Genomic DNA, 12,399 nt, shown 5'->3' with positions numbered 1-12,399 from the left:
TAAAGGCAAGGTTTCCAAACCGTTGTTGACCCGGATGGTCGGACCATTCAGCCCAGGAACCGTCCAGACAACCAGTTTTGTTTTATCCCAAACCCAGGGGGGCTATAGTAGACTAGGAGGGGGATTGCAGTCCAAAAATCCCTTTTTTAAAACGTTGGCTAAAGGTGGATTGGCAGGGTGCGGAGTTTACACTGTGCTGCCAATTAGTTTGCTTAGTTTGGAGATTTAAAGAGCTTCCACAAGGCTGTGTTTGGTTTGAAGAAAAAAAAAAGGAATAGGCCCTACCTTTTCCTACTTTTTCCTTCAAACCAAACATAGGATAAATGATTCATTAGTTTTCCACGTGGCAAATTCATTTGGGCTTCAGAAAAGTGATCTTAATCGAACAAAACTCCAATTCGTTCTTGATTGGAGCAGACCTAATTGGAACGTAGGACTTAATAATACAATCCTAGATCACACGTGATTCATGGGGTTTGGCAAAAGTTTTAGTGCCGGAATTGGAGTTCTCTAATTGAATTGGAATTGACCTGATTAAAAAATAATCCATTTTTAAACCAACTATTTATTCACTTCTAAAATTTAAGGCCCGTTTCATTCTCCAGAATAAGGGTCTGGAATCGGAACCAGAATGGCCTTGCCTATTCCGATTTCAATTATTTGGTTGGATGGAATCGAAATCTCACGGCCATTCCCTACCCTTCACCTGGGAATGAGATTCTATATCTTTCATTAATATGCTTAGCTATAGCTCAGTTTGGAAAGAGTACATATTTGTACAATACAACAAGATTTTGCACTCTACATATTTGTACTCCTTCCAAACTGAGCCTATGTGAAGTCAGAGCCAACACCAAGGCAGAAGCAAGCTGGGAATGAGATTCTATATCTTTCATTAATATGCTTAGCTATGGCTCAGTTTGGAAAGAGTACATATTTGTACAATACAACAAGATTTTGCACTCTACATATTTGTACTCCTTCCAAACTGAGCCTATGTGAAGTCAGAGCCAACACCAAGGCAGAAGCAAGCTGGGAATGAGATTCTATATCTTTCATTAATATGCTTAGCTATGGCTCAGTTTGGAAAGAGTACATATTTGTACAATACAACAAGATTTTGCACTCTACATATTTGTACTCCTTCCAAACTGAGCCTATGTGAAGTCAGAGCCAACACCAAGGCAGATGCAAGCTGCAGAATTACTGAAAGCAGAAAACAAGTTTACATGAAACCAGTTTACCGGAAGATGATTACAATTAAATGATGGTGTTGATGGCATTTTGATGCTAATCTATTCTAAGAACCCAGTTCTAGTGAGTACAGCATTCCTCACTTTGCTGAGATCTCTCCCCTTGAGCGTCCTCCCAGCACCTTCACATACAGAAAAAGAAGAAATCTGACTCCTTGCCAACTTCCTTGCAATCCATTCGTGTGGTGGTATCATATCATCATCATCATCATCATCCTCATCATCATGAGCAGCATCATCGCTTTCCCCGTCATCGTTAAGAAAGGCACCTTTGTGGCTACCACGAAGAGAACTTGAACCATCCCTGAAGCTACCTGACGCCCCCTTCGAGCTCTTTCTGTAGATCTTTGACCAGTCAGGAATGTTTACAGGTGCTGATTGCTGATGAACCTTGGCCTCGTAAGTGGGATTATTAGCTGCTCTTGGGATCATTCTTGAAGCAGTTGGAAAGCGCCTCGGTGCCGGACTAGAAACCGAGGATGGATGCTTTGATTTTATGACCCTGAGACCGATGTCTGTTCTTTCTTTCATAACAGCCCAAACATCTTCCTCGTCAAATTCTTCATTTCTGATCGATCTCCTACCACTACAGTCCATGTTGAAAATGTCATACCCATCTTCCATTAATGGTTCTCCTAAAGACCCTTCAGCGTCTTTAGGAGCTTCCCAAGTGGGTTTTCAGTTTGGCGCAAGATCTACAACAACGACAGGTAAGCAGATGTAAAGAATTTGGTTACTCTCTGGGGAATATCAACCATCAAGTCAAGGGGAAGAAAGATGGAATTCTGAAATATATACCTTTCTTTTTGTTTGAAAATTGAAACTCCCCTCCAAAGATCGCAGTTTTTCCAAGGTTTCTGAGAAGATATATATATATATATATTGCAGGCAGAGGCTGGAACCCTTGAACCAGATAGAAGGAAAGTAGAGTGAAGCTGCAGTTTTAGAAGGATTTTTCAGAATGATATGTTGCAGGCCGCAAACCCAGAGAGAGGAAACGAAAGAGGAGTTGTGGAATCCCAAGATATGCCTTTCCCTGGCTTGAAAAGCTCCAAAAAGAAATCACACCTTTTGCTTGGGTATTCTGCAAAATGAAAAGAAAATAATACATATATTGTTTGTTTGGGATGGAATTTGTACCAGAAACTATGAAAAGGGGAGCAGTAGGGCAGCAAGAAAATAAAATTTCCTTTTTTTTAATGGGGGTGTTGGACCTTTTTAAATACAAGCTTCTTTCCTCCCAAAAGCCTTGCTTATCTTTGGAAGAGGTGGAGAGGAAGGACTGGGCGACAGATAGGTAATTAAACAGCGAGGAGCGCGCTTCAGAGATCTTCGAGATCTTCTTTTTCTTTGGTGTTTATGCCTTCACGACTGTAGATTATGGAAGTTGCAGAGAGAGAGAGAGAGAGAGAGAGAGAGGGGATCTTTTCAAATCATGATTGTGAGTGAGACTGAGAGAGAGTAAGATTTCGGGATCCAATACACGAGAGACCAAACGTGTGGTGTCTGGGCGTCGTGTCTGGCAGCGCCAACAAAATAAAAAACAAACCCGCCATGTGGTGAGCATGTGAAAAATATTTGGACAAATTATGAAAGCAAAGAACAAAATGGGTGTCTCTTATTGACTTTGATGCGCCGCTCTTTACCCTTCTGTCTCCAGACTCCGCTGGGCTCCTAAAAGTTAAAAACTAGAACAATAATCACATTTCTCTTATCAGCTTTCCTGTCAAAAAGAGTGGAAAAGAGAGCTTTGGCTGTAAAAGGTCCTAAAATACTACTCAAGTTTTACAGATTGAAACGTCTTTGCCTCTATAAAATAAAGTGAGCAATGTTACAAACAAGCTGGTTCCTGGTTAGACTAATCTTTCACTATAAAATTACAAATATGAAAAAGAAGGTTTTGGTTGTTTTTTTCCGAAAATAAAACCCATCGTCCTATCCACCGCTGATTGCAGCAAAGACCAAAGAGTTCATGGTTGTTTATGGACATTGGACGATAGGTTAAAAGAGAGGGCCCAGAAAAAACGTAAAAACATTAAAGCAAATGGCCGGGCCCACTACAATTTTAAATTTTAATTATAATCTATGTACAGAAAAGTTTCTTTGGAACCTAACGATTCCAGCTACCAAGCTTTCTTTTCTGTTTTTTTTCATAGTTCAGAAAAAAAAAAAATTAGTGAAAGAGCAATGCTAAACATAGAAGCCTCGTCAAACCCATCATCTTTGAGTTTTAACCAAGTTGTAGGACAAAACCAAGCAATAAACCGATCAAATTCTAAATCATAGTCTCTTTAGATTGGCTTAATTTGGGAAGAGTGCAAATATAAATATGTACAGTATTATAAAATATAAATAAAGACTTAAAAATTAAAAAAAAAATCTATGGTGCGAAAAAGACATAACATCACAAGGGCTTTAACCAATCAAAATTCTCCCATGAATATAATAAAAAAAAAGGGAAAATCTATGATGTGAGAAAGATACCAGAAAAGTTTTGACTATAGTCAAACCCTTAAAAATTTCATATACAACCCCCCCCCCCAAAAAAAAAAATAATTAGTGGGAGTCTCGTGGACTGGACTGCCATTTTTACTTTTCCGAAAGATCAAAAAATATATGTAAACTAGCGGTGACCCGTGCAATGCACAGGAAAATCTAAATGGTTGAATAATTTTATTTATTATTAATTAATTAATAAATTAATAATCAAAATTTTCTGTTAATTAACTAAAATTAATCAAAGTTATTGTTAATATTTAAAATTTTAATATTTGTATTTTTATTTTATGTTGATTTACAGAAAATAATTATTGTTAATTTAATATGAACAAATATTTTTTAATAAATTTAATTTTACTAATCATTTGTAGTAATAATTTGTTAATTTCATTATTTTAAATGGAATTTTGATTGACTTTAAATAAATAAAAATAATTACAAAATTTAACATTTTTATTAATTTCACTAATAATTAACAATTATATAGGAATAGCAACGGGGCGGGGCACCCCATCCCTATCCCCTCCCGTAGTCAAGATATTTTATCCCATCCCAGCCCCGTCCCTAGTGTTAGGTGGGTTCAAGGCAAGGCACCCACTCACCATTAGGAATAGGGAATCCTCGAATTTCCCCGCCTCATCATCAATGTCGTGTGAGTTCAGGGCAAGGCACACACTCTTCATCAAAGGATTGGGAATACTCAAATTTTCCCTGCTCTATCCCTAGTGTCGAGCGGGCTCAAGGCAAGGTACCTACTCCCCGTCCGAGGTTTTTAAAATCGAACAAGATAGGGAACCATTCTGGGGTCTAGTTCTTGGGTTGAACGGTCCAACTTCCTGATCAAAACAGATGACCCACTCTAACAAAAAATAAAAAAAAAAACAAAAAAAACAAAAAAAAATGCCAAAAACCATTGTTCGATTTAACAGTTCAACCGCCTAGGTCAGTGGTTTACTAACCAAATTAATGGTTTTTAACTAAAATAGATTTATACATATTTACTAAAAAGGGTAAATTGAGTATCGACCACATGGTAAATTTCTAAAAGTACACTAAATTGTCTTTAATTTTCAAAAGTGTAATTTTGTGAAAAGTTTAGAAAATTTATTACACTTTGGTAATTTTGAAAAATTATTCAAATTTATTTTAAATATCATTAAATAATTTATTTTCTTTTTAAATGGTTTATTTACAGAACTATACTAATTTATCTTATATTTTCTAATATAAACTAATCAATAATTTCCTTTTTCAATATTATACTAATTTATCTTAATAATTTGTGTAATTATTGGTTCAAATTACTATTTTCCATTTCCCATAGTCATTTATCTTTAATAATTTACAATGAAAATTACATAATTTTTCAATAGTTTTCCAAAATCTATCAAATGTAATAAATTTTCCTAAAATTTCCAAAATATTCCAATATTTTTCAATAATTAATTAATACATTTTAAATAAACTTTCAAAAATTTTATATCTTTTAATTTTCAAAATGTTATTTTACGAAAATGTAGTTTTATGAAAATTTTGTTACATTTGTGTAATTGTGAAGATTTATTGAGAATTATTTTAAATTGTTATTAAATATTTATCTTTGTTAGGTAGTTTACTAACAAAATTATACTAATTTATCTTTTATTTTCTAATATAAATTAATTATTAATTCCATTTTCCAACATTATAATATTTTATTCCCCCATCTACATTCGGTTATTAACTATAATAATAGCACTAACTAAAATTTTATAATTTTTAAATATAATTCTTAATTTTATAGAAATTAGTTAAAGAGTTTTCAATTTCTATAAAATGCTGTTAGTTAATATGAATATAACAGTATTTACCCAAAATACATTAAAAATTCATGATGAGTTAATTAATAACAATATTTATTAATTTTTGGTAATTTACTAATTGTATTTATTAACTTTTGGTAATAACACTATTTAATACTCATTGAATATGGGTTGGATTAAATATTAACAGTACTTAACTATTTATTAATTAATATGAACGTTTTAAATGAGAGAGAGTGGATATAGATTAGAGGAAAGATTTTAGGAATTGATTGAGGAATGGGGTAACATGATATATTTCTAATGGCTTAAAGGAGATACCTTAGGAGAGAGATTCTAAGAATATTTTTAGGTAGTTGGGTTGGGAATGGTGACATGGCTTAATGGGAGTGGTGGGAAGGAGAGAGGAGAGAGAGTGAAGGAGAATGCAGGGTGGGGGTAATGAAGAAAGGAGAGGCATGCATCTTGCTACATATATAGATAGATAGCAGGGATCCATGCAATGCACACGCTTTGTTAAGAGAAAACAAAATTATAGAAATGCATAAAAGTACATAATTGACCAATCTGACCCATTACTTTTAATAATTTTTTTACAATACAAAAAAAAAACAATAATTAATTTCAAGTAGGGTTATTCATAAAACTGAAGAAACTGACCAATCTGACCCAATTCAACCTAAGCTGGTCGGTTTCTAATACTTCCGATCGGCTTTGGTTCAACAATTTCCCAACCCAACCAGGTTGGATTAATTTCGGTTTGGCCATTTGTAAATCGACCAAAACCGAACTAACATGACCATAGATGTATATTAATATTTTATATTTTAAATATACTTTTTAATAGAGGAAAGTGGGAAAACTCACATGTTCCTTAGTCTGAAATATTTTATATCATAAATTTAATTTTTTTAATTTATTTTTTAAAAATGCCACTATAATTGTTTAAATTTAAATTTTAAGTTTAAGTTCAATTTTTAAATTTAAATCTTTTGAACAACCAACCAAACTAAAAATTGACCCAAACCATTACAACCCAAGTTGGCTAGTTTTCACAAATGATTAGTTAGTTTTGGGTGACCAACTCCCCAACCTGACTATGTTGATTTGGTGCCTGTTTGGCAAGTCTTTTCCAGAAGATCTATTGCAAGATCTGATGGTTAAAAGACTTGGTGAGCTTTTACAAATAGATCTTGGAAGACCAAAGACTGTTTGATTGAAATATTTTTAATAGATCTTTGGAAAGACCATAAAAGCTCGAAGACCGTTTGGTAATGTGATGAAAATATGTGCTATGTATATATGAATGTTCCATATGTGGGCCAATAAACCATAACATTTAACACATGTGGGACCCACATATAGGCCTAAATATACATTTCATAGTTGTGGGTCCCACATGCAATCACCATAAATGTGCGCCGCATGTATTTTTCCAATGTGGGCCCCACATACATTTCAACATATATATAATACGTAATGTGGACCCCACAAACATTTCAACATACGCATAATACATAGTGTGTGCCCCACATGAAATTCCAACTATATATCCCTCATTATTGAGTTCAAAACTATTTTTCAATGTGGGCCCCACATGTAATACGTAATGTGGGCTCCACATGTATATACCATTAGTGGGCTCCACAAGTCTTCAAATCTTCGATCGTAGCAAGTTACCTTTGGTGGTATACCTTTAAAAAGGAGAGAAAGATTAGCCATGGGAAGAAAAAAAAGAAGAACGACACTCAAAGAAGAAGAAGAAGAAGAAGAAGAAGAGAGAAGTACGTAGGTCGACAATGGCAGAGCTCAGGATTAGGGCTCAAAGCCTCAAAACATTTGAGTTTTATCGAAAGATCACTATTTTCTCACAAGCGTGTGTAGAGAAACACACATTCGAAGAAGCTAGAAGATTGCAAAAGATTCAATCGAAGCTTCCCGAAAATGCCCAATTTCGGGCTTTTCACGTCTTCAATGGGCTGCATCTTTTTCGGAATAGATCTACCATTTACAAACGAGAAAAGCCCGAAATTCGGGCTTCCGGGCTTCTAAACAGCCCGAAGCCCGCGCGGAAAGACTTGCCAAATGCGGCCTTGGTCGGCCAATTAGCTTGTAAACCAAATCAAACCAACCAGTAAACACTCCAAAATTCAGCTAAATTAATAGTCTAATCGCTAATAAATAACAACAGTTTAATCTCCAATAATTATTAACACTCTATAGTGAAAATACACAATTATTAAAAATAAATTTATAACGAAAATACAATACAAAACTAATAAAAATATAATAATTACAAAAATATAATAAATACTAAAAATATATTAAATTAGTCAATAAATAGTGTAATCCCAAATAATAGTTTGATCTCTAATAAATATTAATCAATAAATTATAAATAAAATACATAATTCCTAAAAATAAATTTATAACAAATCTACAATAAATACAACAAATTGAATTTAAAAAGTTAAATAAAAGGAGTTTAATCTCCAACAATTATTGAAATTTTTTTGTTAAAAGGCATAACAAAAATAGATTTATACATATTTATTAGAAATATGTTTATCACAAAAAAAACAATAAATAAGTAGTGAAAATGCAATAAATATTAATTGTAGTATATATAAATATAAAATAAACATAGGTTCAGATTTTGAAATTATTATTAATAAACATTAATTTATGAAAGTTATTTTCCAGAATTATTAATTGATGTAACTGCAATTAGTTTACAATATTATTTTGTTATTTAAATAATATCATTATTTAAAATTTTAAAATATTAACTATTTATTGAATTTAATAATCCATAAATTATAATTTATACTATTATTACATAATTTCGTTATTAATTTTGTAAAATATTAAATTAATATTAATTTGAATTTTATGAACTCTATTATAACTACTTTTCTACTTTTAAGAAAAATTTTAAATTTGTTTCAAAATTTTGTTATTTTAACTATTTAAAATTTAGTTATCTTAAATATTTCCTTTTTAAAGTATTTTTATATAAATATTTAAATAATATTTAAAGTTTTTCATTATTCAAATTATATTTATTTTAAAGTTATTACATAATGTTAAATATTTTGTTATATAATTATTTAGCTATTCTTAATATGTTTTTATTTAAGATATTTAGTTATCAAAATATTTAAATAATATTTTGTTTTTAATGTTAAATTTTTAACGTTTGATTAACATTTAAATTGAAGAATCTGTAAAATTATAATTTATATTGTTAGTACATAATTTCGTAATGAATTATGTAAGAATGTAAAATTATTAATAATATGAATATTATTAAATCTATTGTAATTATTTTTGATGTTTTTAATAAATATTTTAAAGTTATATTATAATATTTAAATAATTTTTTTATTTCTTAATTCAAACTTGCTTTAAATGGATATAGATAAAAAGTGGGGGGAGAGGATAAATAGGAATTAGAGATAAGGAAAAGTGGGGAATAATGGTGCCAATTGGCAAAGTAGGGGAGAAGATAAATAGGAATTAGAGATAATTTAGGAGAAAGTGGGGGATAATGGTGCTACTTGGGTAGACATTAGAAAAATAAATCTCTCTTTCTTTATCTTGTGGCTGTTAGAGATAATTTAACCTATGTTGTTTCCTTATTGGTTTAATAGGCAACTAGCGGGGACCCGTGCAATGCATGGGATTTGGTAAAAAAGGTGAAGTAATGCATTTGTAAATGCTTCTAATTAAATACTGTAATTAATAATATTAATTAATTAATACTGTTAAATATTAAAAATTATAAAAAATAATGCAATTATAAATACTTCTAATTAAATACTGTAATTAATAATGTTAATTAACTAATACTATATTTTATAATATTGTATCAATCACATATTAATAATATACTGTAATTAACTAAAAATAAAAACGCTTTAATTAATTAAATGTATACTATATTTATTAATTAAATAAAATATTGTACTATTATTATTATTATTATTATTATTATTATTATTATTATTATTATTATTATTATTATTATTATTATTATTATTATTATTATTATTATTATTATTATCATCTTTTTATGGATTTAAAATTGCAACAATAAATTGAAAATATCAAAATAAAATTTAATTACACATCAATCACATAAATAAAGCAAACATTTTCAAATAGATGGCAACAACAAAAACAAAAATAATCTACACCATTTTCAAATAAATAAACCAAGAATTTTAAACACAAAATGTTAACAAATAAATGCTTAATTAATAATGTTAATTAAATAATACTGTTAATTGTTAAAAATACTGTAATTATGAAAAAAATACTATTAATTAATAATACTATTTTTCAATAAGTACTATAATTATTAAATTACTGTATTTACTTAAACTACATTAATTTCTGGAAATTATCATATTTTCATAAATATATTGGTAATTTCTTGGATAAAACTAATTAAATGTAATTTTTTGGTAATTATAGTTTAAAAATAATTTAGTTACAACTTAAAAATAAATATTGTGAATTATATTACTGTTAATTAATAATTAGTGTTAATTAATTATTGTTAATTAATGTTAAATGTATTTAAATGTAATTTTTTGGTAATTAAATGTAATTTTTGCTATTTGTAGCTTAACTTATAATTATTGTTAATTACAATTTAAAAACCATTTATAGCTTGTAATTTTATGCTATTTATAGCTTAACTTATAATTATTGTTAATTAATGTTGATGCTGCGCGATCTCGCTGCTCCCTGCTGGAGGTGATTTGGCTTCTAGGCAGACGAACAAAGTTGATATGCAAAAGTAGGATCAGAGAACCCGGGGTTGCTAGCCCGGCGAGGTCGCTCCGATGCTTAAGTTAGTATATTGGTTGCGAGCTGAAATAGTTTAAGAATGCAGAGAGCTAGAGAGCACAAAAATCACGTGTACCTTGAACCTCCGGGGGTGGAGCCTTTATATAGTCGAGTCCTCGCGGGTTTCGGGGATCAATTCCGGGATCTTCGTCACGATAGGACCAGTTTCTACGTTAGTTGGAAGATAACGCTGTCAACCGATAAGGTTCATCACTTCCGCCCGAATCGGTTGGGGAGATAATGCTAGCTGTTACGCGGCGTGATCCCGAGAGGCCTGGGATCCATTGGAGGGATTTTCGGGATCACCACGTAATGGCATGTCGGTATCCCCGAACTGATGTCTTTAAGTCCCGAACTGGGTTGAGTGTCGAAGTGCCTTGGCATCGAGGTGTTCTTGTTGCGATCTGGTACCGAGGCGATCTCGTCTTGAGGTGGCCTTGTCCCGAGGTCACTTTAGCCCGTGATGGTTGGGTACCCAAGCTCGATCTGCTGCGGACTGGTCATGATAAGCTGAGTTGTCATCTCTTGATTAGGTCGTGTCCACGTGTCCCCTCTTTACTAGGTCGGGTCAAATCACCCTTCATCAAATGTTAAATGTAATTTTATTCTATTTTAAATATAATTAAAAATAGTTAGTGTTAATTACTATTAATTAAAAAAAAAATTATTTTTTAAAAAATAATGTATTTATTAATTATTGTTAAATGTAATTAAATGTAATTACTGTGAGTTATAGTTAAAAAATAATTACATTTAATTATATTACTATTAATTAATAAATACATTATTTATAAAATATTTATTAATACTGCTTTTCAGAAAATATTGTAATTATTAAAATACAAACTATTAATAATACTATAATTATTAAATTACTATATTTATTGAAAAAAATATAATAATTGTTAAATACAGTTGAAAAAGAATTATTTAGTTAAAAATATAAAAATAGATTTATAAATAATTATTGAAAACATGTTTATAAAAAAACAATAAATAATTACTGAAAATAAAATAAATATTAATTATAGTATATATAAATATATAATGAATATACACTATTATTGTAAAATTTTTACTAATAAATATAATCTTGTTGATACTTATTTTCTATAATTATTAATTGACATAAGTGAAATTAGTTTTTTACAATATTATTTAGTTATTAAAATAATATTGTTATTTAAATTCTTAAAATATTCATTATTTATTGAATATAATAATCAATAACATTATAATTGTACTATTATTACATAATTCGTTATTAATTTTGTAAAATATTAAATTATTATTAATATGAATATTATGAATTCTATTATAATTATTTTTCTACTTTTAAGATTTTTTTTAATTTATTCCATAATTTCGTTATTTTAACTATTTAAAATTGTGCATGTTAAATATTTTGTTATTTAAATATTTAAATAATATGTAAAATTTTCATTATTTGAATTTTATTATGTAATATTAAATAGTTTGTTATATTATTTAGCTATTTTAGTGTTTTTTATTTAATATTTTTAGTTATTGAAATATTTAATTAATGTTTTATTTTTTAATGTTAAATTTTTATTATTTGAATAACATTTAATTGAATAATTCGTAAAATTATAATTTATATTGTTACTACATAATTTCATGATGAATTTTGTAAAATTATTGAATTATTAATAATATGAATATTATTAAATCTATTATTTTTTTGTGTTTTGAATAAATGTTTTAAATTTAGTATATAATTTCATTATAACATTTAAATTGTTCTGAATTTTTCTAATTGAAACTTTCTTTAGATAGATATAGATAAAAAGTGGGGGAGAGGATAAATAGGAATTAGAGATAGTTTAGGAGAGAATCAATTAGAGATAATTTAAGAGATAAATAGAAGTTAGAGATAATTTAGGAGATAAATAGGAATTAAAGACAATTTAGGAGGAAGTGGGGGAAAGTGGTGCCACTTGGCGAAACATTAGAAAAGCAAATCTCTC

The 12,399-nt window shown here is 29.5% G+C and overlaps 1 protein-coding gene across 1 annotated transcript; it reads right to left on the bottom strand.

The window, feature by feature from the left end:
- Positions 1 to 1,033: 1,033 nt before the first annotated feature.
- LOC104610944 (senescence regulator (Protein of unknown function, DUF584)) lies at positions 1,034 to 2,930 on the bottom strand. Its single transcript, XM_010277816.3, has 3 exons — positions 2,468 to 2,930; positions 2,052 to 2,337; positions 1,034 to 1,948 (listed from the first exon to the last, which is right to left on the bottom strand). Exon 3 carries the CDS (start codon positions 1,875 to 1,877, stop codon positions 1,296 to 1,298), a length of 582 nt encoding a protein of 193 aa, XP_010276118.1. The 5' UTR covers positions 1,878 to 1,948; positions 2,052 to 2,337; positions 2,468 to 2,930; the 3' UTR covers positions 1,034 to 1,295.
- Between the last annotated feature and the right edge of the window lie 9,469 nt (positions 2,931 to 12,399).

Source organism: Nelumbo nucifera, chromosome 1 (genome assembly GCF_055504915.1).
Source record: "Nelumbo nucifera cultivar China Antique chromosome 1, China Antique-T2T, whole genome shotgun sequence".
Lineage (NCBI taxonomy): Eukaryota > Viridiplantae > Streptophyta > Magnoliopsida > Proteales > Nelumbonaceae > Nelumbo > Nelumbo nucifera.
This window is presented reverse-complemented; position numbering and strand designations above follow the sequence as displayed.